The following is a 27,832-nucleotide window of genomic DNA, read 5'->3' as shown; positions in this document are numbered from 1 at the left end:
AGTTTGCAAAGGTGTTACTTCTTGTTGCAGTTTCAGTTAACTTGCATGGTAAATCAATAAAATAAGGAAAAAATGATCAGTTATAATGTCAAATCAAAGACATACAAGCCATTCAACAGACAGGACTGATCATTCTTTCCTTCTGTTCCTCTTCTTGAGGTGTTTCGATTTTTCCCTGTGAAAACCTGGCACGTCGGTTTATCTCAAGAGGTGCAAACGAAAAGCATGGCTCATTTTTACTTTGCAGCTAGGTCAAAGAAAGTTCTCCGACACATTCAGATGTCTGCTGCTAAAGGCGGCAGCAAAAGCATTTGCATCATTTCCCCACATTATACAATGAAATCTTCCAACCACTTAGCTCCAAGTTCAGCTCTTAAAACACCAAGGATTTCAGCAAGCCTTTACCCGCCGTTTGCCAGTGGGACTCTAGGTACTGTTTTAATGTTAATACCTAAAACTTGAAAGATCATAACTTGAACTGTGAAAATACCCTTTGCAGATTTCTTACTTCGTTCCACTCATCATCTTTTTCCCCATTAAGCTGAGGTCCAATTTCCCCTCAGTCTTGAATTCATCAGTGAGAACAAATGCCTACTTACAAAACATATAGTCTACTTCCTACAGCAGTTGACTACTGTACTAATTATTATTTACATATATATATATATAAAATTATATGTATTACCAACAGGGTAATATACAGGACCAGAATGTCAATTCCCAGCAGAAATTTTTGAAAGCAGGCCACATTTACGTGAACTAAACAAACTTTCTGACCAAGTCATTTCGGAAGCCTGTGCAGACAGTCTGCCGCACCAGTCAGATATTAAGAATAAATGAACATATTGAAAATATATTGAAGTTGAGGACAGCTGTCCCTGCTTTGTCCCCTCACAACTTCTTGTACACCCCCATGGGGCACCGTGAGAAATAAAGCCTTGATGCTGTGCAAACGCTGTTTAGCAAGAGCTGAAACATTGGTGTGTTACCAACCCTATGAACCGCTGCCAAGAAAATTAAATCTATGCCAGCCAAAACCAGGACACTGATAAAGGTGAAACAAGTCACAGCAGGCTACTGAACGCTGGTGGAGCACTGAAATCCTCCCCTTATAAACAAGCACTGTATTCTCATTTTCCTTCGAGTAACGAGATTTGGCATGTTGGAAGATAGAATTTTGACCATTTGGTAAATAACTTTCCATGCCCACAGTGTAGGTGTTTACACAACAACTAGTTGTTCCAAGTTGCCATTATAGTTGAAAGACAGCTCATCAATGGAGTCCAGAAAACAACCGATCTCACCTTAAAATTAGCTACAGGTAGCTGTAGTTGCACTATTAAGTTCCAACAGCCCACACTGTCTCTTGACTCTAACGGAGCTAATATAACTGACTAGCTCACGTGCAGCTGCCTAAAAGTAAGGAAGCAAAATAAATCCTACCCCCATTTTTTTCCACATATTTTGACAAAGGAAATTTTAAAATGTATTTTGCTTTAGCCTAGAAAGACGTTTACAAGTAAAAAGAGATTTTTTTCATTTCCCCCCCCATGAATCCACCTTTCTCAGTTAGCTGTTGTTTCTAATGAAAATACTCTATAAAATCTTTTAAATCCCCAGTTATTTAAAACTTCCGTTTGGGAGAACACTCCCCTTCCCATAGAATAACATCTTGTAACTCGGGCATCTGTCAAAGTGTGTAGTTTTTCAGTATTGTACTGGGGCTTTGATTATGAAACACTTCCTTTTCACCTGCACCAGGGTCTGCATTTACGACTTTCAAGGACTAGAATAAGGTAAGACATTTTGATTAGCACATGCCAGACGGGGAAGCAAGGCTCTATTTTTATGCATGTGTGCGTATCTTTACCCAGTAGTGGAGGCAGTCCTTTTGGCTACCCACGCTATTTCCTTTATTTGTTAAATTGTAACACAAGGGTCATGCCAGATTCTTCAGCTACTGGTATCAATTCTTTTTACAAAGATTTATTCATGATACCCAGGACATATAGAGAAAAATAAACTGGAAACAGTGTAATTATCCCTATTGTCATCATGCTAGCAAAATCTGCCTTAACACAAGTGTTTACTACAGAAACATTTATGAAAGTGCTTGTTTTCTTCTTGAAGTGCTAAATGCACACAGTTTACTTTTTCAAGACAGTAGATATCTAATGAAAAACAGGCATAAGCATTTTAACAGTCTATAATGTTTCTTTGTTTTTTCAGTATATACAAAGCTTATTTGATAAATATTATTCAATTATACAAGAAAACTAGTAAACTAGCTGTCTGCCAGGCATATTTCTGCTTTTTTTCTGGCTTATTTAATTTGCTTTATTTGATTATTTAGGGAAAATGGAGCCTGTAAATTTTCAGTAATAATTGAACTGCTGTGGTGTAAGAAAGAAAGAGAAAGAAAAAATAAACACACAGAGAAGTATCTCACCATTGAATTAATCTGAAGGAAAACTACCGATTTGTTTTACCTCAGCATTTGTACATTTAGAGAATTAAAATTTCAGATGAAGGATGATTTTTTTGTATTCTATATAAAAAGAAAAAAGTACAATGAGGTACTAGTTAAAAAGTACAGGCAGAAGTTAAAGTAAGAGAACATACTACGTGAACATAGGAAATTCAGTCTGGACTGATCTATAGACTTAATGCAAGTATTACAGATCTTTAATACTGAAGATTTTGCAAGTAGATTAGAAAAAAAGATAACATAAGCAATTGCATTGTGTATGATACCTTTAGTATCACATATATACATATATACGCATATAGTGTAGTTTTCAACCACACATGAGAAAATACGCATACTTAGGTGTATCATAAAAGATCTAAAAAATGTAAATGCAGGAAACATTTGCAACATGCAGCTATTAAAACCAAGGAAGGGCATAATAAGGATTTCCTTCAGTTTCTTGCATGCCTCTGAATTATCCGTACTGTCAGTTGGTTTGATAACTAAGCCGATAATGTTAAAAGCTGAATGGATATTCACTGTATATCTGACTGGATCAGTAGGACTTAATTGCTGCTTGTAAGTGACAGCAGTGACCACCCTTCCCAAAGAAGGAAATGGGGTGCTCTCATTAAAAATATCCCTTAAAACAACCTGAGTCTGCTTCCTTGGGTTTTGCTTTGTGGAATCTTCTCATACTGAAGCAAGGATTGATTGGCAAGAAAACAACATTTCTCAGAACAAAATACTACATAGGAAATCTTTTTGTCTTAAACAATTAGTTGGATTAGTGTTGTAAGTACAAGAAACTGTAAATACTCTGTGTTGAAGAGAAGGACAGATGGACTCCAGTGAGGAAAGTTTAGAGAACAGATTGGGGAAGAGCTAGAAACATAACTTCTTCCCATTAAATGTATCATTAGCAAAGGTTTAAACTATACCTCCTGCAATTTTATTAGTAATGATAAGCAAACTAAAATAATGATAGAAACTAATAGATCTAAAATGGAGAGATCATGTAGTTGAAGTGCTACTCTTCTGGAGTATTAAGCGTACCTGCATTATTCCTGGCATGTTCACTGAACCCATTCTCTAGAGAAGCCGCCACATTAATCCTCTACCATTGGATTTCTTATTACATTCTTTTTCTAACCATATAGTTAGAAAGTTTTTCCGAACAACTAACCTCAACACATTTTCTTGCATATTAATCCAGCTCTATCTTCTTCTACCCCCATTAGGTATGGATAACAACTGATCACCATTTTCTAACTTTTTTATTGTTTGACAAATTGTCATCACGGCTGGAATTATTTGCCAGTAATGTAGGTCCCTACAGGTGAGCTACATGTTAAAGGCTCTGTAACAATCAATGGACAGGTAGCCAAAAGAGTCACTGGAATCTAGACCGCCACTCAACTAACAACATGTAGGTACTTAATTATCTAAAGTGGAGTCATTCTTGACCATATCGATTCCCTCTCCACCGACTATCACGGGAGCTTGACACCTTACACATAACTTGCTAGAGCCAAGAAGCTGAATCCCATCCCATGTGTCCCTCTTCTTCATTCTCAAGCTTTTTCTTGTGGGGTGGGGATTACCTCAACCCTGTATTTATTTTCTGTAAATAGGAAACCTGGGGGCCAAGAAGCACTGCTAAGGAACCAAAAGGAGTTCGGTGGGAAGTAACACCCCTCCACAGCCGTGCGCACCTGCCAGAGAAAATGCTGTTCTCTGCCCGCCCCGATTTATTATATTTTGCCAGGACTATTGAGGGATTCTTGCGGATTTTTTTTCATTTGCTTGTTTTTAAAGCTAGTATTTCAGCAGGTTGTGTGAGCCCTCTCTGCACCTTAATAGCCTTTCATTTGTGGTTTTAGCTTGCCAAGAAACCTTCAGCCTTCTCTTATTGCCCCAAAATGCAAATAACCTGGCTACTTGCATATTCTAAATCCCAGTCTAAATTAAGAGCATGAACTCCCTCTGTAGACAGTGGAAACAACGGGCAGTTTACAGGGCAAAAAATCTGCACACAAACAGCATGTAAACTGTTTTTGTTATACTGAATTCATAAATACTCATTTTCCAGCAATACACCACCATTGCACAGGCATCTTATTTAGTTTATCTTGTGCATGACGTCATTGGCATTTTTGTTCTGCAAAGCTGTGGAAAAGGTCAGATACAGCACAGACATACCGACTTTTCTCCCCCTTATTCCAATGAAAATACTAAAACACATTAACGAAAGATTTTAAAATAAAAAAAATGCCAATACATCCACATTTGTATGTCAGAAAATATTGATGGAAAGTAGGATCTTGAGAGATGTTAAGCATTTCTAATTCCACTGAGAATCAGAAATGTTGTGAATGTTCAGCACACATCAGGATCTCGCTATATATCCGTCCAAATACAACAGAAGTTTTGCCTTCATATGAATCACAGGTGTGGGCAAAGATAACTTTAATTTTTAGCTTCACACAATCTCTTTCGAACTGTATGTCTCAACATGTCATAACATTCTTGTTTTCTATCAGAGCTGAAATTCCACATTGGAAAGCTGGACCACTGAGAATTGTTGTTAGCCTGAGATCAAATTATTTTGGTCTTGGAGGGTTTTTTTTGCTTGTTTTGGTTTTTGGAATGTTTTTTTTTTCTTGGGGAGAACAACTTCTGCCTCATAGTTACTACTAGTGTATTCTTATCACCAGGGCATCAGGTGAAAAGACTTCTAGAGAAGAACAAAAGAAAGGTTTTTCCCCATTTATTCTTCTATTGGGAAGATGTGGGAGAAAGTCTGTTCAGCTAGCACTGCCCGTCTGCCTTGCAAGAGATCAAATGTGCTCAAGCCATTCCATTTCTGGAATACAGTGCAAAACACCACATTTTCCCTAACCTGTTTTCAAATTACAGTGAGCCTGTAAGATGGAATGGGTTATTTCTTATCAAAGCAGAAAAAGACTAATTGGGTGCATTTACAGTAGGATAATGAAGGCTGTGTAATATCATCATCTTAATGCCATTTTGTGTTTTAACAAAATAAAAACCAGTAACAGCAAAGATACAAAATTGTATTTTGTAACCGAGTATCTATCTTTTAACATTCCGCCTAATTGTCTGATACTTTAATGAACTTAATATAAAAATATTTTTGGAAAGTATTTGATGTAAGTATTATTCTGTAGCTCCTTTCTGCATTACTACGGATGTATTTTATGTCTGAAATGCCTACTTGTGAGGCTTTTTGTGTTACAATATTGCAACATACTTGTTAATGAAGCAATTGGCATTGTGTCCCGTTAAAAAATAAAAGCCATGAAAGCACTGACCTCTTTTCCTACGGGTCCCCTTATTTTAGTACACATAATTTGATGACTCACTTATTGTAATTTAGAAATAAGATTTTAAGTGGATAATAGAACATAGAACAGCCCAGGTTGGAAGGGACCTTCAAAAATCATCTGGTTCAACCTGTTATCTAGCACCCTGTCCACTCGAGACTTCAAAACCTCAGTGATGGGGACTCCACTAAGTCCCTGGGAGACTGACCATTTCACTGCCGAAGATTTCTTTTATCAAGATGAAGCCTCTCCCAGTGCAGCTTGTACCCTTTTTGCCCCTTGTCCTCTCCACGTGGCTCCTTGTGAAGAGACAGCCTCCATCCTCTTTGTAGCTGCCTTTTAGGTACTGGAAAGCTGTGATGAGATCCCCCCCAGCCTTCTCTTCTCCAGGGTGAAAAGACCTAACTCCTTCAGTCCCTCCTCACAGAACAGGTTCTCCAGCTCTTCAATCCTCTTTGTGGCCCTCCTTTGGACCCTCTCCAGCCTGTGTCTTTTTTGAATTGCACAGATTAGGACTGGGCACAGTACTCCAGGTGTGGCCTGACAAACACTGGCTAGACCAGGATGATCACAACTCTGTTTCTGCTAGTAGAATGCATCCGTAGTAGATGCATCTGTGTAGAGCTATTAACACATGTACCTTCAGTAATAAAAATAAGAAACAATATAATAGGCATCATTTCACACTAGGCAGGAGGTTGAGGCAAAATACTTCAGATCTCTGTTGCCTATAAATAAGAAAAGCTTCTCAGCTTTTGGCAACATTAGAAGTTGCTCACCAGGAGACAGGTAACTGTCATCAGCAGCTCCTCACATCATTTCTCATCAGTGGGTAAGCAGTAATTCCTCCTGAGATCTTGCAGGAGCAGAAACAGCTCCCTTGCATTTGGTAGGTGTGAGCTTCCACTGAGCTGACCGTTCAAAAGAGGAGGTAATTGGTGACTTAGGAATTAAATGGAAACATAAGCCAAGAACCAACCTCCTTCAGGCAAGCATCAGAACTTGGGAAAAGAGCCTCTGCATTTACAAGTCCTGGACCTGCCCTCTGAGTCAGAGGTTCCCAGCTGTTGCAGGACTCTGCCAGAGTTGCTGCTTCCCAAAAAGCTGAGCTCTAACCTCATCAGGAGCTGAAAGCCAAGCTCTGTTGCCTCTTACAGAGCTGAGGTTCGTATTTGCTTCTGAGAGAGGCGGCGGCTGCAAAGCCATCCTCCTCCTTGGCCCACGGAAAAAATTGCTGGAGCAGTGAGTCTCCTGGAATTTCAATGAGGCTTTGGCGTGTAGCCTCTCTGCCTGAAGAGCCGTGGACTGGGGAGGCGTAAGACTAGAAATGGCAGTAGGGTGTGCAGTCTGTATTGATCCACTACTAGCAGAACTGGAAACCCTTGCAAATGGTGTTTCTTAGATTATTTCAAATTCTCAGTGCTTTTCTCAGATAAACCCTCATCAAGAGGACCTCTGCTTTAACCAGACTTGTTTCGGATATGAAGCTGATCTGATTGTACTGGCTAGCAACCTGTCCTTGATACAATTAGCCATTAGGTTAACATCTAACCAAATAGCACAAATACATTATTCTCCTGTAAGTTTTACAAAGCAAGAATCAAAACAAAGTGTTCTTTGTAATTTCTCACAATTCTGATGGGTATATTAATCAACTTTCAGAATTTTTCTCTGAAGATTTTACTCTGTTTTTTCCTTTTTTATACACAACTAGTCTAAAAAATCAATGTGCTGCTTGAACCAAAAAACATTTTTAAAAGATATAAGATGATCTAACATGTGGTAGTCACAGTTTTGTTACAGTGATATATGTTGTGTGAATAATAGCTCTGGCAGCAGACATTGATGTAATAACAGGAAATTATTAGTTGATATCAGTGTAATTCAGAACAGAAAACAGCCCTTCATTCAGAAGGTATCTATAATATCAAGCTCTGTTTGATACTGAGCTGCAGGTGGTAAAAATGGCCGAAAGATTCACTCAGTGAAAATTGCCTACATTGTACAGAAATTACAAAATGGGAAAATGATAGAGAACAATAGCAAAGAATTTTGAAGGATGAAGAAAATGACTCTTCTCTTAATACTTTTATTAAAAGGGAAAAAAAAATGTTCTCTGTTCTACATCCATTAAAGAAGAAACAAGTTCTACATATATAAGGGAAAAAATAATCAAGAGGTTTCTCGAAGACTTAAAGAGCAAACTACTTTCAAAATTCTAGTTGCATGTTAAAGTTCTGTCATCTTCAGATAAATGCAGTGTCATCTTCAAATGATCTCTGCTTACCTTAACACTGAGCAGCTGACATGCAAGTATTTAAGGGTGGGGTGATAATGTTGAACAGAAAGAAAAACCCTAAGTAACTTTTCAACTCTGTGACAGTGTACTCATGTAAATATCACCAAAGCAGCATTAAATCTTTAGATCAGTGAAGCAATTCACAGCCTTGTTAGCAACTGGAACGTCTCATAGCTTCTGGATACTCAGATCTGTCCCTGTCCATACTCTGTTCCAAAGAAGTTTGTGCCTTTCCCACCCAGAATTAGGTTTAGCCACAGAAAACCTTGCATTTTGTCATCTCCATGCTCAATTATGGTAAATCTCCATATTCGAGGTTAAAACACTGATCTCAAAAATCTAAAATTGTTTCCAATGCAGGAAAAACATAAACACGTTACTGGTGTCACTGATAAATACTGAATCAGACTCAAAGATGGACATCTTCAACTAGTTAGCTGGATGATAACAGTCCCCAATAAAGCATTTGCTTTCTGTAACGTCGGTGTTTCAGTGGAATTACTCCAATGTACAGGAGACAAATTTTCCTGGTAACTTATATCTCAAGCCTAGAATTCACTGCCGTTGCTCATATAATATCAAGAGATTTTCTGTATGTACTTGAGGATGGTCTTAAACAACATATGCATAGTGATTTTAACTGGGAAGCAGGAACAAACCCGACTTATTTTTCATGCAGATGGACATGACTCTGTGAATGGAGTGGAGTTTAATATTTGATTTTAATATTCATTGGTAAGTTGCTGAAACCAAACCCGGCTATGCAACTTCAACACAGAAATTGCAGAAACACCTTTTCCTGCTTTATTCATTACCTCTCAGTAAGCTTGATCATGAAGGGAGCCACTGTACCTCCAGACCCTTCCAAAATATACTGCAAAATCCACTTTAATTCATTTTTTCCCCTGAATATTATACAAAGTAGCCATTCTTGGTGGTTTGTGGCTTTTGTTAAATAAAAATAAAATAGGCTATCCTATCTCATTAATTGTATGTAATGGAAATTTCTACCATTAAACACGTAGTAGAATCCTTAGGATTTACTACTTGTTCTCAGAATTAAATCTCCAGTGACAAAAATGCAATTAATTTTCCCTCCAAGCCCAATGTTCTTATTTGTTTAATCCACATTATCATTTCCTTAAAAACTCAAAACTTTTTACTCTGGCTGAAAATGGTATTCTCTCTTGTGCTTTCATTTTATTATTATGAAATGCAGTTACAATTATAGACCAGAGTACATGCTGTTGTGTGAGACAGCCAATGATAATCCTGTCATGTACCAATTTAGAGGCATTAGAGACAGTTTTGTTATAAATGCTTATTGTTCTTTTGACTTGAGCAAATTTCAGATGAACTTCACTGTGAGTTTTTCTGATGGTGAACCTCTCGTGAGGACTAGGCATAACCTAACAGCCACTGCAAATTGCATTAAGCCTTGACAATTAGCCAAACAACAAATGAATCAATGGAGGAATGAGTACATTGAAGGGTCACCTCAATAAGAAAATAAACCATGTAGTCACAGAGATGGCCATTTTTCAAGCTAAGCTAGAAAAGGCGGCTTCAGACTAATTCTAATTCTTCTGTCTGAGCAGTGCGATTTAAAATTCCTATGGAATAAAAAACGACTAATAGCATTCTTGACAAGGAAAATTGAGGGAATGAGAGCATCAATTGTAAGAATGACTGATAAAATTATTTAATTGACACTAACCTAAAGATAGATTTAGGCACAAAGTATGATGGGCAAGTGATGGATTAAGCCTTTGAGTATAGAAAGAGGCTTTCTTTTGCATCTGACTCTAGCTGAGATGAAGAGATCATTTTACTAGTCATTTGACAAGGAGATGCAAGTATTGTGGGGAAAAATTGGAATAGAAATTGCAGGTTAAAATACACCTTTTCAAACACTTTTAACAAGAACCTGAAGAACAAACTGTAGTCAAAGATAACAGAACTTACACATTTTTGTAATATTGCTTGAATACAAATTTTGACATCTCTTGATATAACTTCAGTGGTTTTGAGTAACACAAAAAAAACCATTTTGTGTCACAGAGAAGCTTCAAGTTTCAAAAATTACTTTTGGGGAGCTATCAGTTGAAAGCTAGGATATTTCAGCTAGAAATGCATTTTTAGTAAGGTAAAGGGAAACAACACTTTGCAAAAATCATATTGCTATTTTCCAGATCTGTCTGGTCTGAATTGTGAGGATCATGCAGTGGCTGACAGAACATCCTCAGCAAATGACACAAAGCATCAGATGAAATCTGTGAAGTTGAGCTTCCCATTTGTGCACATTAGCATTTAAGAACTGTATAAAATAAACTTCATTCAAGCAGTTTTAGATCAGAGAACCTACAACATGTCCAGACACCCTACTGCTCCTGACAAAAGGGGGTAGGAAAGGGACCTACAAGACAGAGCTCCTGCTTCTAGCCTGGATTAAGAACCTTGCGCTACATTAAAGTAAAAAAAATAAAATAATCGTTTGCTTTTAAACTGGTGAATGATATGTGTATTGCATCGATCCATAGCCATGTTGGCTCTCCATTCAAGCTCACATACACACTGTGTGAAAGTTTGCAGACAACCTTAAGCAGCTTCAGAAAATGGAGCTGGAAGCACAGCTTAGTCTGTGCAACTTCTGTGATGTTTTTCCTACTGAAAGGTGAATCTGAGGGACTTGTAGTGAATAAACTCAGAGAAAATACAATTTGGTGGGGAATCTCTGCCTTGTAATTCAATGTTGCACGTGCCAATGCCAGCTGTAACCACAGCTAAGGTAAGTAAATAAGTGAAACTTCACGGCTGTAAATTAACAAACAGGTAGTTTGAAAAAGGGGCTAGTCTAATTGCTGGGGAGAGGTACATCCCTAGCCTTTCACACATAACCTTAAAAAAAGAAAGGCCAATAAAGAAAAGAAAAAAAAGGTGCAAAAAAATAAGGGGGGGGGGGGGGGGGAGCGCAGGAAAGGAAGGGGGAAAAAAAGAGAGAGAAAAAGGAAGGGGGGAAAAAAGAGAGAGAGAAAGGAAGGGGGGGAAAAAGAGAGAGAGAAAGGAAGGGGGGGAAAAAAGAGAGAGAAAGGAAGGGGGGGAAAAAAGAGAGAGAGAAAGGAAGGGGGGGGAAAAAGAGAGAGAGAAAGGAAGGGGGGGGAAAAAGAGAGAGAGAAAGGAAGGAGGGGGAAAAAGAGAGAGAGAAAGGAAGGGGGGGAAAAAAGAGAGAGAGAAAGGAAGGGGGGAAAAAAGAGAGAGAAAGGAAGGGGGGAAAAAAGAGAGAGAGAAAGGAAGGGGGGAAAAAGAGAGAGAGAAAGGAAGGGGGGGAAAAAGAGAGAGAGAAAGGAAGGGGGGGAAAAAGAGAGAGAGAAAGGAAGGGGGGGAAAAAGAGAGAGAGAAAGGAAGGGGGGGAAAAAGAGAGAGAAAGGAAGGGGGGAAAAAAGAGAGAGAAAGGAAGGGGGGGAAAAAGAGAGAGAGAAAGGAAGGGGGGAAAAAAGAGAGAGAGAAAGGAAGGGGGGGGAAAAAGAGAGAGAAAGGAAGGGGGGGGGAAAAGAGAGAGAGAAAGGAAGGGGGGGGAAAAAGAGAGAGAGAAAGGAAGGGGGGGGAAAAAGAGAGAGAGAAAGGAAGGGGGGAAAAAAGAGAGAGAGAAAGGAAGGGGGGAAAAAAGAGAGAGAGAAAGGAAGGGGGGAAAAAAGAGAGAGAGAAAGGAAGGGGGGGAAAAAGAGAGAGAAAGGAAGGGGGGAAAAAAGAGAGAGAAAGGAAGGGGGGAAAAAAGAGAGAGAAAGGAAGGGGGGAAAAAAGAGAGAGAAAGGAAGGGGGGGAAAAGAGAGAGAGAAAGGAAGGGGGGAAAAAAGAGAGAGAGAAAGGAAGGGGGGAAAAAGAGAGAGAGAAAGGAAGGGGGGGAAAAAGAGAGAGAGAAAGGAAGGGGGGGAAAAAGAGAGAGAGAAAGGAAGGGGGGAAAAAAGAGAGAGAGAAAGGAAGGGGGGAAAAAAGAGAGAGAGAAAGGAAGGGGGGAAAAAAGAGAGAGAAAGGAAGGGGGGGAAAAAGAGAGAGAAAGGAAGGGGGGGAAAAAGAGAGAGAAAGGAAGGGGGGAAAAAAGAGAGAGAGAAAGGAAGGGGGGAAAAAAGAGAGAGAGAAAGGAAGGGGGGAAAAAAGAGAGAGAGAAAGGAAGGGGGGAAAAAAGAGAGAGAGAAAGGAAGGGGGGAAAAAAGAGAGAGAGAAAGGAAGGGGGGAAAAAAGAGAGAGAGAAAGGAAGGGGGGAAAAAAGAGAGAGAGAAAGGAAGGGGGGAAAAAAGAGAGAGAGAAAGGAAGGGGGGAAAAAAGAGAGAGAGAAAGGAAGGGGGGAAAAAAGAGAGAGAGAAAGGAAGGGGGGAAAAAAGAGAGAGAGAAAGGAAGGGGGGAAAAAAGAGAGAGAGAAAGGAAGGGGGGAAAAAAGAGAGAGAGAAAGGAAGGGGGGAAAAAAGAGAGAGAGAAAGGAAGGGGGGAAAAAAGAGAGAGAGAAAGGAAGGGGGGAAAAAAGAGAGAGAGAAAGGAAGAGGGGAAAAAAGAGAGAGAGAAAGGAAGGGGGGAAAAGAGAGAGAGAAAGGAAGGGGGGAAAAGAGAGAGAGAAAGGAAGGGGGGAAAAGAGAGAGAGAGAAAGGAAGGGCAAAAAAAAGAGAGAGAGAGAAAGGAATGGGGGAAAAAAAGAGAGAGAAAGGAAGGAAAAAAAAGGAGAAAGGAAGGAAAAAAAGTGCTATCTCGGATAGAAAGCTTCGGGGAGTACAGTCACAGGGGTTTAACTCGGCTCCTTTGGCTGCGGTGCTGGAGCGAAGGGCACGACTCCAAGGGACTGCAAGGGGGGCTCCAGGGCCGGCAGGCACAGCGGGGGTCTCAGTCCTCACCGTTCCCAAACACAAAGCCCGCACCACACCAGCCGCACTTGGCTCCGCTCCCGTACCTGAGTGCCTGAAGTGACCCGTGTCCGCCTCAGGGCGCTTTATCCCGGCCGAGACCCTGCAGGCGCGGGGGGAGGCACCGCCAGCACCCCCCACGGCACGGCACGGCCCCGGCCATTACCGGTGCGCCCGCGGCGGCCCCCCCGTACCTCTAATTGAATCGCTGGAAGTTCACCCCTCCTCACGCGGCGGGCCGGCGGGGGGGAGATGGCCCGGGGGAGGCGGGGGGGAGCTGCCCGCCCCCGGCCCCTCCCGCGCGGTGGTGCCACAGCCCATAAAGAGCGGAGCGCAGGGCGGCCGGCCAGCTCTGCTTCACGGCCATGTACTGAGGGACGGGCCGCCCGCCGCCGTGGGACCGGACCGGACCTCACAGCGCCGCGGGGCGCGCGCGTCTCCTCACGGCGCCTCCCGCGTCCCGCCGCCTCCCAGCGCCTCCCGCGTCCCGCCGCCGGCCCCGCGCGCGGCAGTGGCGCCCCGGCTGAAGGTACGGCCCTGTGGCGGGGACGGGGGCTGCCGGCGGAGGGCGGCGCGGTAACGAAGGCCGTTTGCCGTCTCTTTGCAGATGCAGAGGTGCGCTGGCTTCCTCCTGCTGTCTGCCGTCTGCTGCGCCGCCCTGTCGGAAACGCTGGGGCTGGTTCTCTCGGTGAGTAGCGGGCTGACCCCGGCCCCTGCGGCGAGCCCCGGGCGGTGAGGGGGGGGGGGGGGTAGTTACAAACCTGGGGGGCTGTCACAAGCTGCCCCGGGCGGTGAGGGGGGGGGGGGGGTAGTTACAAACCTGGGGGGCTGTCACAAGCTGCCCCGGGCGGTGAGGGAAGGGGGGGTAGTTACAAACCTGGGGGGCTGTCACAAGCTGCCCCGGGCGGTGGGGGGGGGGGGGTTAGTTACAAACCTGGGGGGCTGTCACAAGCTGCCCCGGGCGGTGAGGGGGGGTGGTAGTTACAAACCTGGGGGGCTGTCACAAGCTGCCCCGGGCGGTGAGGGGGGGGGGTAGTTACAAACCTGGGGGGCTGTCACAAGCTGCCCCGGGCGGTGAGAGGGGGGGGGATAGTTACAAACCTGGGGGGCTGTCACAAGCTGCCCCGGGCGGTGAGGGGGGGGGGGGGGGGTAGTTACAAACCTGGGGGGCTGTCACAAGCTGCCCCGGGCGGTGGGGGGGGGGGGGGTTAGTTACAAACCTGGGGGGCTGTCACAAGCTGCCCGGTCACAAATAAGGTGGCCGAGGGGGGAAGAAGAGCGTCTCGCTCATAGACCCAAAGCTGGCGCGGGAAAGGGACGCGTGGGCTCTTGTAGAGAGGTGGGTAGGTAAGTGCAAGCAATTAAAAGAAAACACTGCTCTTTAATAAGGTGGTGGTCAGGTTGTGATAGTAACGTGGAGTGCAAAGCCAACATCTCTGCCTCCAAAGTGCGATTTGCAGTTTCCCGTATAAATGAACTCTTCAGATACAAGGGATGTCAGCAGCGGAACTACTGGCTTAGGCAGAGAGAATTCCCCATTAATATTTGCTTCAATATTACTGGCTTTCATTTTTTACAATATTGCTTCATTTCAAGCCTTTAGAAGATGCTTTCTGCTAAAAGAATGTATGTTTGGGTGCTGTTAGCTTGGGCTTCAGAAAGCACAGTGTAGTTTGTGCAATAACACACTTGCATTATTTAAGGCAAAAGAAAAAAGGGGCTGGACTTTGAACAGTGCTGGTTACCTACTTGGGCCACGTAAGTCAAGCACTTTTTTAAATTTCTCATTATTTCAAAATGCAGAAAGCTTTTTTTCTTGTAAACCAGTCTGCTGTAGTGTGCTAGGCACTTCTCTGATGTAATTCTGTCTAAACCTGCAAGACTGAAGAAACTCGTTTGGGAGAATGTTTAGCTATTTGTTACATGCCTACTATATAATTGAGTTGTCTTAGACTGTAACTGATACTTTCTAAAGCAGAATCGTGGTGAGGCTTTATATCTGCAAGCACATCTGGTCATGTTCTGCTTTCAAACTGTAATTTTCATATGACAAATACTTTCCCCCCCTCTGGTAGTGTTACAAAATCTTATAATGCCTTAGATACCAAGGGAAGAATAATGTAATGTGACATTTTGGCACTTCTCAATGTATTTCAGGTTACACCTTTAAATCTATTTGAAAATGGCTTTGCTCCCTGGCTTTATTGTAGTACTTTTTTTTTTTTTTTTTTCCCCCGAATAAACCAAAACCAATTAAAATAATAACATGCAAACTAATGACTGTAAACATCAATGGTTCACTGTGTGAAAAGTATTTAATGTACAGGTGTTCAAAGTATAGGAACACACTGATTTACAAAGTGGAAAATCACAAATGTAGATTATAAGAAAAGTGAAATGCAGTGATAAGCTGTCTCTGTTATCTGTACTCTTACTACTATTTCTTGTTAACATAATAATACTCATTATCAATGTTTCTTTGTTTTCAGTCTTGGTAATAGATGACAAATACTACAGATGCTTACTGTAATTCTATTTAACCTTAAGGATACCTAAACAAAAAATAATGCATCTTAAATGTATTAAGTGGTTCTGTAAATGTCTGGAAGTATATTTGCCCTGAAGCATAGCAAACCAAATTGGTGAAGATACTGTGGGGAAATGTACTTGTGCCATTTTATCTAAGACTGGATAATAGGAATCATCCTTTGCTGCAGGCTGTATTATCAGCTTTTACTGATAAAGGAATAGCCCTTTGCAAGGGGGACAGAAAAGGCAGCAGGGGTATGTAAGATAGTTTACATGAATAGTTTTTTGGAGGCTGTTTGCAGTTTTCCTTTAAGCAAACTAATTGGCAACATTTTCTAAAACCAGAAAAAAAAAGTAGTAAAAACAGCTTCCCAAATTATAAGCGCATGTACAAACTTACATTTTCTTTGACTTCCTCTGAATTCAGTAAAAGCTTCAGCAAGTATGTTGTACAGGACTGGATCTGTAAATGCTGTAAATCCTAAGTGCAAATTCAGAAGAAAAGTTATTTAGCAACACGTTAGTTGCTTCTCTGTCATTTTGTATATCAAAAGTGTCCTTCATGGTCTTACCTTTGAAAACTATGAAAAGCAAGCAATATACAAAGGTTAAGTCAATTAACTCCTGATTTTTAATTTATTTATCAGATGCAGTAGATAACCACAGATCTTTTAATGAGAAACATGGTTTCACTGGTAAACGTGAAATACAGCCTGATGAGGATATTAAAGCAGGTAATGAAATTCTGAAAGCCGGTGTTGTTGGTCTGAGTGTTTTGGTTTTTTTTCTGTTTAGCAATTTATTTTGTTAGAGATAATTACCTAGATACAAGGCTATTCCTGCACTTCAACAGAAATCCTAGTAAACATATGAAAGGAAGAAGAATTAAATTTGGCCATTCAGTGTACTCTGTATACACAGTCATAAAGTTTAAAACATCTTGGTGCCTAGGGAAGAGTACCATAATTATGTTGTTTTAAAAGTATAATAGATCATATTGATTTGAATAAACCTAGCTTTTTTTTTTTTTTTCCGTAGGGCATATATGTATTTAAAGTGTCACCCTAGACAATCAAGAGTTCCTTCTTCTTTCAGTAGGGAAAGCTATAGAAATTGGCAAATATTTTTTTTCTATTCAGATACTCCAGAGCTGAAACTAGACCTCAGAAGTTTATGGCACTGTTTGTAAGAGTCTTTAGCATTAAAAAAAAATGATGAAATTCCATGTTAAGTCTTGCAGTATTTCCCATATTTAAGCAAGATAGATTATCTTCATTAAAAGTCTCAGCCCCAGAGCTCTCACAGGCTATTTTAAATCCACCCAGCACCATGCAAATGTAACTAACACTAAATAAGTTCATAAATAAAGGAAATGTGCTTAATTACAATTTCATGGACATAATTACTTTGTAAATAGAACAGTAACGTTAATACATTTCTTAGTTGTTACATTCTCAGAAAGGCTGCCAGTTTAGTCCTGATTGTGTAGTTACATAGTGAGGTTTTGTGTGGGTGGTTGTTTTTTTGGGGGCTTGTTGAGTTTTTGTTTGTGGGGCTTTTTTGTGGTTGGTGTGGTGGTCCCCCTGCCCCTTTCTTTAAAATAACCTACCTCCTCAAACAGTGGTGTAGAAATAGTATTTTGCTAGTTAGAAACAATGTGAAATTAAGACTTTTGTAATCTAACAATGAGGCTCACATTGTATCAAATGCATTGCCGGTTGTGGATATACCACTAGATCATCTACAGGAATATGATTTTTAAGAGTTATGGAACTCTTTTTGTCTGGTAATGCTGCACCTTCACCATTACAAGTAAACCCAACCAAACTCCTCTGGAGGGGGTCTGAAAATTATGTAACTGCCTCTGTTCCAAACCTAATCTTAGAAGCTCTTCTTTCATCAAAAGTTATTTATAGAGCTTATAATAAGTTATTTATAAAGTTTCTAATAAAGTTCCTATCCAAAGGAGATCTGATTATAGAAAATGAAGAAGGTAGTCAGAATTCTTATTTTAATTGAAAATGAAGGATTCTTTTAAGTTAAGTTCTGATTATTTACAGAAGTATCTTAAAATGGCAATATACTTATGTATTATTGTGAAAATTCATGCAAAGGACTGCTTTCTCTCCTTGAAGGAATGCTGCAAAATTCACAAGCTCTCTAGATAACTAGAAGAACTTGTAAGCTGTATTAGTTACATAACACTGGGTCCAGGAGGATAAAAACCCAAACCAACCCATGAGCATAATTAGGAAAATCTTTAGAGTCTGCAAGTAATTGGCTATACAGATTTAAGGTCAACATATTAGAGTATATAGAAATATACATGTATGGTATGCTCAGGTCACTAAAGAAAAATATTTATCCAATAAATATAACATTTGTAATAAAATCTGGATCAATAAACTACTAATATAATAATGATTAATCATAACAAATCTGTAACAGGTTTGGTGGGAATAAAAATTGATGTTTTCATTAATTAAAATAACACAAGTATTACTAATGTAAGTAATAACAGCATCTTTGCTGGAAGACAGGATTTTTAGATGTAAATTTCTTAAATGCTGACACTAAATACCGGAAACCACTGTGTCCCTTACAACTCCTCATCAATATTTTTTTAATTTGTGCTACAGAGCTCAGTCTGCCACCTTACCTGTATGCCACTAGAGGCATAAATATTCTCTTCGATCATGGAAGAAGTCCCCCCAAACACCTGCTGCAAAGTCAGTCTTCAAGGCTGTGTTCTGAGATTAAATGTCCCTATGATAACATTAAGGGATAGTGTTTTCAATGATGTAATAATGGGTTGCTAGTCAGATACTGGTGCTTATCTGTTCTGGATGCAGAGAACTGAAAATCTTAGGGAAATTGCCTACCACTCTCCATCCTGTTGATAAAAAGCAAGATATGTCTGTGGGGCTTTTTTAATAAAAATAAATAAATAAATAAAAGACACACAAAGTGTACTTCTCAGCCTCCTAAAGTGCAATAACAAGCTCCCAGGGAGCTTGATAAATTGGGCCATTTAAAAAGCATCAAAAGGCCTACTTCCACCAGATCAGAATGTTTTATTAGAGATATAGGCAAAAACATACCTTTCTGAGCTTTTAGTGAAGTCCCAGGCCTAGCTTTTAGGCAACGTATCACTTCTGTATCACTTGAGTGCTTTATTTGGAACAAAGTCAGGCCACTTGAAGAACTTTTAACTGTTTTGCAAAGCTGTTGAACTTATTTGCCAAATTTGCCTTTACCTTCAACCTCAGGCTAGTGGATACAAAGCAGAGAGCTGAGAACAGAGGATAACTCATCTGCAGCAGAACTGTGACCATTAAGGTGTCAAAGCAGCTCCTATGCAGCAATAGCTACGCAGCTGGGCCACTTTGATCCTGAGAACGGGACTTGCCTACCTTACACCGGCTTTGCTCTTCCATGAAAAAAGATTTTCCATTAATGATTTTAAAGAAAAAGTTCAAATAGCTTTGAGTACTCTCTACTACATAAGCTCTACTCTATACATATACTCTACTACATACGCTACATGCAATAGATTTTTATACCTCATTAATGTTAAGTAACAACCAACTTGTTTTACAGGGGATCTTGGAAGACCGCTGGCTGATGAAAACATTGTGCGCACAGTAATTGAATTTTTGACTTACTTGCATCTTAAAGGTTAGTGAACACCTTTTCATCTGTCACTTTCTGGTGTGAAATTTACTGAGAAGATAGGACTATCCTTGAAGGTACAAGTCAGCGACAGATTTGAGCATGCAAGACTTTGAACAGTATCTCTGGTCAGGGGAAGGAACTGTCAATTCCATTTTAGTGCGCTTGGGGAATAGGCCTGATTTAGAGACTGCAGGTAGTCCTGCCAAACTGCAGATGATGGATGTCCAACACAGCAGGGTTCTAATACCATTGGATTACTCCAGGCACTGTGAAAATAATAACAGCTGCTACTAGAATTGTATGGATCCAGCTTTTAGAAGAATTGAAAACAAACTATATACAGTCTGATTACATGGGAGTTCGTTTAAACCAATTCAATAACAAATAAGACCTCAGTTTAATGACAAGAACTGTTGGTTGAAATTCTGAGACACTTGTTAGCGCCAAAGAACTACATCTCCCTTTCTGCATACCTTCAACAATAAAGTCACATCATAAATTGCAACAACACTAAGCTGAATGTTGGCAAATAGCTCAAAATGCTGCTAGTAAAAACTCTGCAGTTTAAAAATTGTGACAAGAACTGTAAAACTGAGCTTACAGCTGATTCTGTAAGAATGGTAATTTTATTATAGCATTAGGTAAAGAAGAAATCTGGCTGCTTCTGAGTTTGGCTTTTTAAAAAAACCAGCCACTACCACAATTCCAAGTTTTTATAAACCTCTTCAGCCCTTCTAAACTGTCTACAAAGTGGTCAAAACCATAATATGTACCTGAGAAGAAAACAACAGAAGGAAGAAGGTTATTTTTACTGCAAATGTTTGAGGAGTCCTCTGTCTCAGAAAGCAGACAACTCAATAAATCTATATTCATACCTTTGTATACATCAAATTATAAGCAATTTTGTGGCAAGTGTATGCTGTGGAATAGTAACAAAGAACTGTGTGTGACATTTGTATTTTGATTTAATTATTAAAAGAGACTTTCAAGAGATCTATTCATTTTCTGCATATCTAGGAAACAAAATTCAAGATCTCTTTGGCATCATCTTCTGAATGGTTTGTATCCACTCAAGTGAAATAATTCTCACCACTGAAAATAGCAACCCAGAGCTTATTGAGTCAACTTTGCGTTTGAAACAAATTCTTTATGGTTAGTAATAAGGTGCAGAGATAAATATATATTTAAAGTAGATTATTAGCATGTGTATTTACTCTGGACAAAGTAGTAGCTTGCTGCTTGTGCCACTGTGAAGAAGGAGCCCTGAACACTCCTTTACCCTAGGAACCAATAACTGGGTGCAATACAAAGGGTGTGAAACACGCTGAGCTCAAGCATGATGGGTAGACTAAGAGCTGCTAAGTTAGGCAAGAAAATTAAAATGCATCTTGTAGAAATATAAGTTACTGCTTCCCTGGGACAAATGAGCAAAAAAGGCTGTATTGTAACACTATGTAACAAGTCCTTGTTTAGGACAGTGATGGTATCATTTGTTATTATAAAAAGGAATCTCTAGATCATATAAAATGTTTTTTCCCTGAGATTGATGTACTCCCAGGTTTCAAAAGGCATCTAGATCATACTATCCCTTAACAATATTTATTGGCAAGACCTAATACAAACTCTTAGACAAAATCAGAGCTGTAGATTTAGATGGGGGAAAAACATACTTTATGGTAGGAATGTTTAACGTTTTTGCTACTTTAAAGATATTGGTTTAGGTATGTTCCTGACTCCTGCTCATAGGATTCAGATTCAGGGAATGGCTATTCAGGTTAGACATACATGTCAATCTACAAGATAAAGTGAATATTTTAACTGTTCAGTAATATCTTGGCAATAACTAAAAGTGGTCTTCAGCTCTTTCTCTTGAAAAGTGTTTCCTCCAACTTTAAAGGCTTTTCATATAGAGCAGGCTGTAGCGTGGCAGCCATAATTGCATAATACTAAAATTTTTGAGATGCTGAGTTCTAGTAAAGTTAATTGACATAATAAAATTGATATAATTTCACTGTCATTCTGTCACTGCTGTTTCTAAAGTGGTGAAATTATAGTAGGGTGGTATTAACATTCACAAGAAAAAAACAATAGTTCATAAAATAGAATATGAAAAGTTCAAGGATTTGATCTCACAGTTAAGAGAAGAAAAATATGAAAATGTATACTACTGAAATTGGATTTCATTATTTGCTACGAATAATATGCATAATGACATATGCGTTAATTCTCTTGGTTTTTACCTTTTTGCAGAGGTGGGAGCACTTGACAAACTACCTTCACCAGACGAAATGAACCAGTCTTGAAGAAGAATGCATTTTTATTTGGTTGTAGTGTAGATTTAGATTGAATTCTAAACAAAAGATCCAAATGGGCTGAAGATGAGAAGGATTGTTTGCATTAATCTGATAAATGGTAAACAGCATTCTGCCCTCTATTGGTTGTTTTTTGTTTGTTTGTTTGGGGTTTTTTTTGTTTGTTTTTTTTTTTCCCCTCTCCTGTGATGTTACGGTGTAAAGCTTTGCCTTGGTAAAACTTTTCTGTAGGTATATGATAAAATAAAAATAAAGAGCAACTACATTGTTTCATTTTAAAATTAAATACATACCAGCACACAATACATCAGATACAAACCCAGGTTAAATTGTAAGATTTCACTGTATCTGTACTCTGTACAATTGCAGTAAAATAAAACATAAATGCTACATATTAGGTACTTAAGCTAACTGAGAAAAAGCACACTGACTTCAAACTGCTGCCATACTTTTTAGTCTTTTTAGGTCACAGATCTGTCTGTACTGCTGCACTTCATGAAAGCCTTACCTCCTGTTCATATTTTCACAGGCATGAAATAAACTCATGTTCATTTTAAATTTTGTATGCTTTACCTGTAATACAGCTGCCCACTGAGCAAAGCATACCTTCATGCGCTACACATTTAACTGTTCTGTACAAGCGGTAGGTTTACACAAATCCTCTTTGTAGAGTTCCTACTCCTATGTTGTCAAGAATACTGGATCTGTATTCTTTAATGAAGAAACTCTCCTGTCTGCTCCAAGATTTAAGAAGTATTTTATGAGATGCTTTAGTGAGAGTCTGGCAAAATGCTTGGATATATGCTTAATCCCTAGGGAAAAGCTTTAATGCACTGGGACCAGAATGAGGAGAATGAGGAAAGGTTTAAGAGGAAAATCATAGAGTGAGGAAAGGTTTGAGTCTTTCCTTTTGGAAAGGCTTCTCATATTCAGGTAACTTTCACTCTCTGCATAGTGCAATGAACTACCATCCTTTCAAAATTATGCTAGTGCACACAAATTGACAGGTTATTACGCAGCCTGTTTCTCACTTTTAGCATAGCAGTGTACGTGCTAGGTGCCAAGCCACTAGTGTCTGGTTTGAACCCCCAGGGCTATCTCACCTTGTCAATCAGCCTGTGCTCTTCCTCTGGTAATAACTCAGCCTCTGATCTAATAATGTCTGATGTTCACTTTCCAAAGCATACAAAATATACTTTTTGTCAGAACCAATGAACTTTTGAGCAAGCCCTTCAGACAATGTTTTATCGTTCTTTTCTCTTTTTTTTTTTTTTTTTGAGTAATAAAAAAGTATACACTGCTAATATACATGCTGCTAGTTCAACATTATTTTGTAAATTTATTGGCTTCCAAAAATGTGAAAGAAAAAGAAAAAAAAAGACTGAAATTTAACTTCTGTACATCAGTATAGTTCAGTAATTCCAAACTCTCATTTTCACTAGTAATGCCTGTATTTCCCATCACAAACTTGAAGCAGAGCTCTAAAATTAAGAGGCATTCTTTCACTGACTTCCATGGACTTTGGTTCCTTGACTTCTAAGAACTACTACCCATCTGCAGAGCTCAGTAACAAGCCATCTGCCTAGGGCAAAACAGCTGAATCTATGATCAAATAAAAGGAATGTAAACTTAGCGTTGATTTTTTTTCTTTTGAAATAGGATAAGAAATTGACTTCAAAATTAGAAAACAGTTATTACTTAGATCAAATTAGCACATTGTCAGCTCATTAAAGTTGAAATGGCCTTGCTAGACTGTTTATTTGAAATTCTGAAATTTGAGATTATTTGAAACACTGAAAACCTCACAGGATCAAGTTCCCTGGAAGATTTATATCTCTGTCTAAGCAGGGAGGCCCACAAATTTTTATTGTGCTGCACTTCTGTATGCATATATTATCAAAAACACAAAGGGTCATTATAATCTAATTACCAAAAGCAGTCCACATACTTTCACTTGATAATTACTGCATTCAAACACGTACTGGTAATATTTCAAAATACAGAGAGGTAAAATTTTTGGACTGTTTCTTCACCCTCTACAGCTCTTACCTTTGCGAAAACAAAGGGGCAAAACAAAATAAAGGGGCATTCTCCTGGATCAATTTCAGTAACGTTCTTACTTTATTTAAAGCATGTGTGACATCTCAGACATAAATTCTGCAAATATTTGGAATGACATCTCCATAATCAGCCCCTCAGACAAATACCTGATAAAAGATGGCCTTTAAGCCACAATGTGAAAGCAATCAGTTTCAACGGGGCAAAGCGACAATAAAAAGCTGTGACAAGTTTCAGTAGAAAATTTTTAAAAATCCGTATTTCCTCCTCATCGTTTCGTTTATTTGTTAATTTGCATACATTGTATCCCAGTTTTGTGTAAGATTAGATCAAATATATATCTGCACTAAAGACAAAATCCAAAGTCTATTAAAAAAAACTTTTTTGCAAAGTTTGCCAGTGATATGAAATTACCCAGCATACAAGTTTAATTCTGACAATGGAGAGAAGGCTTGCATGATGCTGAATGACTGGACAATAAAATGGCCGATGAAATTAAATGCTGATGCAAGCAAAGTAATATACACAGCAAAAACCAACTCTGATTTTGCGTACACATAATGATGGTCTTAAATTATCTATGGAAAAATAGCTTAGACTCATTGCACACAGTCCTCTAAAAAACGTCATTTTAAACCTCAGCAGCAGTTAGAAAGGCAAATGGAGTGTTAGGAATTATAATAAAAGTAGCCAAAACCAAACCAGAAAACATCATTATGCCACCACACACCCAACTTTGAACGAGCTGCAGTCCTGGTCAGCTCATTGTAAAAACTAAGTACTGTAGAACCAGAAAAGTTATAGAGAAAAGTGACAAATACCTTCAGCAACAGGGAACAACTTCTATACACAGAGAGACTAAGCAGATTGTGACTTAGCTAGGGAAAGAGGATAGGAAGGAGAGAGATGACAGTCTTAAATGTCGTGGCAAAAGTGCTTAGTGATTCACTTCTTGTAACCCAGGATTTAATGATTACCCAATAAAATGATCAAGTAATATATTTAAACCCCAACCCAGAAAAAGTCCTTTTCCATACATCTCATGATGAAATTGTGGCACTGACAGGCACAGGACATTATGGAGGCTATAGGTGCCAAAGGGGAACAGTTATATTCACAGAAGAAAAGTCCTTCAAGGTCCAGATGAAACCACTACCTCAATAAAGTCCAATTAAATTGTTTCTTAGAACAGATTACGGACATGCGTGCACAGAGCTATAAAGCAACCCTTACAACCTGATCCATAATTCAGCAATTAATTAAGACAGGGCTTCCTCACCTGCACAGCACCTGATGCCAGTTTACAAAAGAAAGTTGGAAATTACACATTTTTGGCTAAAATTTGCAGCAATTAATACTACCCACAACCAAAAAGGTATAATTTTATACAGTGCTTCACCTGTCAGGTAATCTCACTAAGAGTTTTTAAAATGCAGATCAATTCAGCACAAAAGAGGGAGTTTCTGGTGGCACGGCTGACATAAAGCAGTCTATTCAAATTAGGAAGTCATTAGCCAGCTGACAGGATACAAGTAGCTTCCCACCTGTCTACTTATGTAAAGGTCAACCTCCAAAATTAACATAAAAGAATTGGGTACAACTCAGAATACTGATGACATTTGAGGGGGGTTGATATAATTCTGCTTTCAAGTTTAATGTTATCATAGCTAAAACCACTACAGCCCTTTTTGCTGAACTAGTGCACTCCCTAAGGTAACAGAGGAGCTTGGTGTGAGTTAGTTTACAAAAGATTCTGACAATTTCTTAGCTTTTCAAGAGGCATGATATGAGATAGTATATGAAGCGACACATGAATAACTCACAGAAAAAGTGATGAAAATTTTATACATGATTAAAGAAAAAGCAACAAGTTAGAAATGGATACCAGAAATACTTTGTAATTGGTCCAGGATACAAATTACCTCAGAAGATCTCTAAGGCATATATAGGATTAAAAGAAAGTTTAGAACTGAGTTTTATTAGCAGAACAAATGATTTTTCACCTATTAACAAAGTACATTAACACTGCAGTGCTTCTGTTACTACTTTGTGTTCTATGATTTATTTTTAAATAAACACAAATAATGATTCTGATCCTTAATTTTGTGAGGACTGAGCATGACATGGGCCAGCCATAGGAAACTGCAACTCACAGATCACTCTAGTACTTACATTCGGTAGTTGGGGGTATACAAATGCCAGTTGCTAAGATTTTTAATACCTGATAGCACAGGGTATTTGTCAATTCATGTGCCACACGGCATCTCCCAGAAACAAGCTTTAAAAAGCCAGAGTTGAGCTGTAGATGAGAATTATCTCCTTGCTTCTAAGGCACTACATTATTCCCAAATACTTGATCAAATTCCCTTGACATTCGACTCCCATATGTTCCATTATCTGTGGTATTTCTAATTGAATTGATCTCCACAGATTTTCCACTAATTAAGTACATATAAATCATACAAACTTTCTGTGTGCGGGGAGACGAGTCTTATATGGAAGGGCTGTCCAAGGGGAAATTCTAAAACCAGAATACAATCTCTCTCAAACCAGAATAAAATGTTACCGTTCACTTTACAATTTTTTTTCCTTTGATACATTTTCTAATATAAATTTTGACTATTTATGATTTTAAAATGCTTAAATAACTCATATATATATATATAAACAACTCATATAAATATATAAAAAAATAACTTGAGTCATTCAGAATGGATTGCTTCCATAATTTCCCCTTCAGAATGTTTATAATGTCTTATGTTTCCTTGAAGTCATTTATGGCATTAAACGTCACTCTATCAGAAAATAATTGATCTGATCTGATGAATGTTATGGCTATTATTTACATTTATCAATATTAAAGGTGGTATTTCTTGACCAGATTTTAAACTGAGGCTCTGATTATTTCCATCAACATAAGTTCCTATGTCGTATTTGTAGAGTATTCTTTGCTTACTATTTATTCAGATGTCAGTGTAGGGGAAATCACACCCAGCTTCCCCAAGCCCTTCCTGCAGTTTCATAGGGTTTCCTATCCTTCTAGAACTCCTAATCTAAAAGATCATAGATTTAGGAATCATTAGCTTTCTGGTGGTTTTCACGTCTACTATTCTCTGCAGCTATTAAAACTCTACTCAAAGTAGTCTGCAAAGATTGGTGTGAGAATTTGAAGCATCTCTTCAAAACAGTTTGGGGACACTTCTGTTGGGTAACTTCTTTTAGGAGTCTTCACAGAAGCTTTAGGTACTTGAACTAAAGAGGGCAGCTCTCTAAGTGAAGGTCTGAATCATCTTCTGCTCTCTGCTAGCTAGAGAGCAAGCCCCAGCTCTGAACCTGGAGTAACCTTTCAAATTAGGTATTTTGGTTTGCTGCTTCAAATCAAGCAGAATGAACACAGGCCCTAAGACTTTGAGAACGTGGGAGCAGACAGGAAAAATAACCATGTTTTTACAGCTGTTACATTTTTGCACTACTTTTCAAATCACAGTTTTGCAAATTCTGCCTGCTTGGCTTTCATGCTGGTTACATATTTAGTCACTGTTTTGAGATACAGGTCTTCAAAGACAACGTGAGGGCCAAATCCTGACCTATGAAACACAGTATAGTGGTACTGATGACCTTGAAAGTAAGTTTCTTTGTATCAGTTAAGATCTGACCTTCTCCAGTGGGACAACATTATAAAAAAACCCTCATTTTAATAATATCAGCTTTTATGCTAAATATAATTTCAGAAATAAAAGCTACAGTCACCCTTATTCCATAAAAAATACTCCTCCTTCCCACCTGCTGCAAAGTACACTGCTCATTAAATCCTTCTGTCGCTTTGCTTTTTTCCCCCAAAATATTTACATTTTTCACTGCCTTTTTGTCCATTTTTGTTGAATTCCTTTTTCAGTGCACAGTACAGACACTATTTTACCTCTCACCACAGTCCTGAAACATCCATTTCCAAATCTCAGTTTGATTAAACATAATAGTTTTGTTGTGTTAATCATTACTCTGGTATTCCTCTCCCCACTCTAGCTATCTATTAGCATAAAACACAGTAATTACCAATAATTCATACTTGTAACAGTGTTGACAAGCCAGATATTCTTGGCTGGGTAAAGGGAAACAGATGTAACACATTTTTTTCCCTTCTATGATCTGTAGTAGGTATTGTGCATATGCATTATTTTTTGCCTCAGCCAGACAGAAAGGATGCTTTCCTTTTGGGGGGAAAAATATCCTTTTTACCACACTACCTTTTGTGA

General features: G+C 39.0%; 2 protein-coding genes across 4 annotated transcripts in view; one reads left to right on the top strand and one right to left on the bottom strand.

Moving 5' to 3' along the window:
* Positions 1-27,832, bottom strand: part of TESMIN (testis expressed metallothionein like protein) — an 80,435-nt gene that overhangs the window by 13,036 nt on the left and 39,567 nt on the right. Inside the window, exons 13-14 of the mRNA XM_080405567.1 lie at positions 18,194-18,427; positions 15,935-16,015 (exon numbers count right to left, since the gene is read on the bottom strand). The gene's annotated coding sequence lies outside the window, so the exon portion shown is untranslated. The remainder of the gene's footprint in view (positions 1-15,934; positions 16,016-18,193; positions 18,428-27,832) is intronic.
* Positions 13,206-21,597, top strand: GAL (galanin and GMAP prepropeptide). 3 transcript variants are annotated; one of them, XM_080405572.1, is made up of 6 exons: positions 13,422-13,534; positions 13,613-13,693; positions 14,709-14,763; positions 16,182-16,268; positions 19,135-19,212; positions 21,460-21,597. In XM_080405572.1, exons 2-6 carry the CDS (start codon positions 13,613-13,615, stop codon positions 21,510-21,512), a joined length of 354 nt encoding a protein of 117 aa, XP_080261698.1. In that variant the 5' UTR covers positions 13,422-13,534; the 3' UTR covers positions 21,513-21,597. The 3 variants fall into 3 exon arrangements, with proteins under 3 accessions (XP_080261697.1, XP_080261696.1, XP_080261698.1); XM_080405571.1 differs by lacking the exon at positions 14,709-14,763 and having other exon boundaries at positions 13,206-13,534; XM_080405570.1 differs by lacking the exon at positions 14,709-14,763 and having other exon boundaries at positions 13,206-13,693.

Source organism: Falco punctatus, assembly GCF_963210335.1.
Source record: "Falco punctatus genome assembly, chromosome: 10".
In the NCBI taxonomy this organism is placed as follows: Eukaryota; Metazoa; Chordata; class Aves; order Falconiformes; family Falconidae; genus Falco; species Falco punctatus.
The sequence above is the reverse complement of the archived record's forward strand: the minus strand, read 5'-3'. Positions and strand labels throughout refer to the sequence as shown.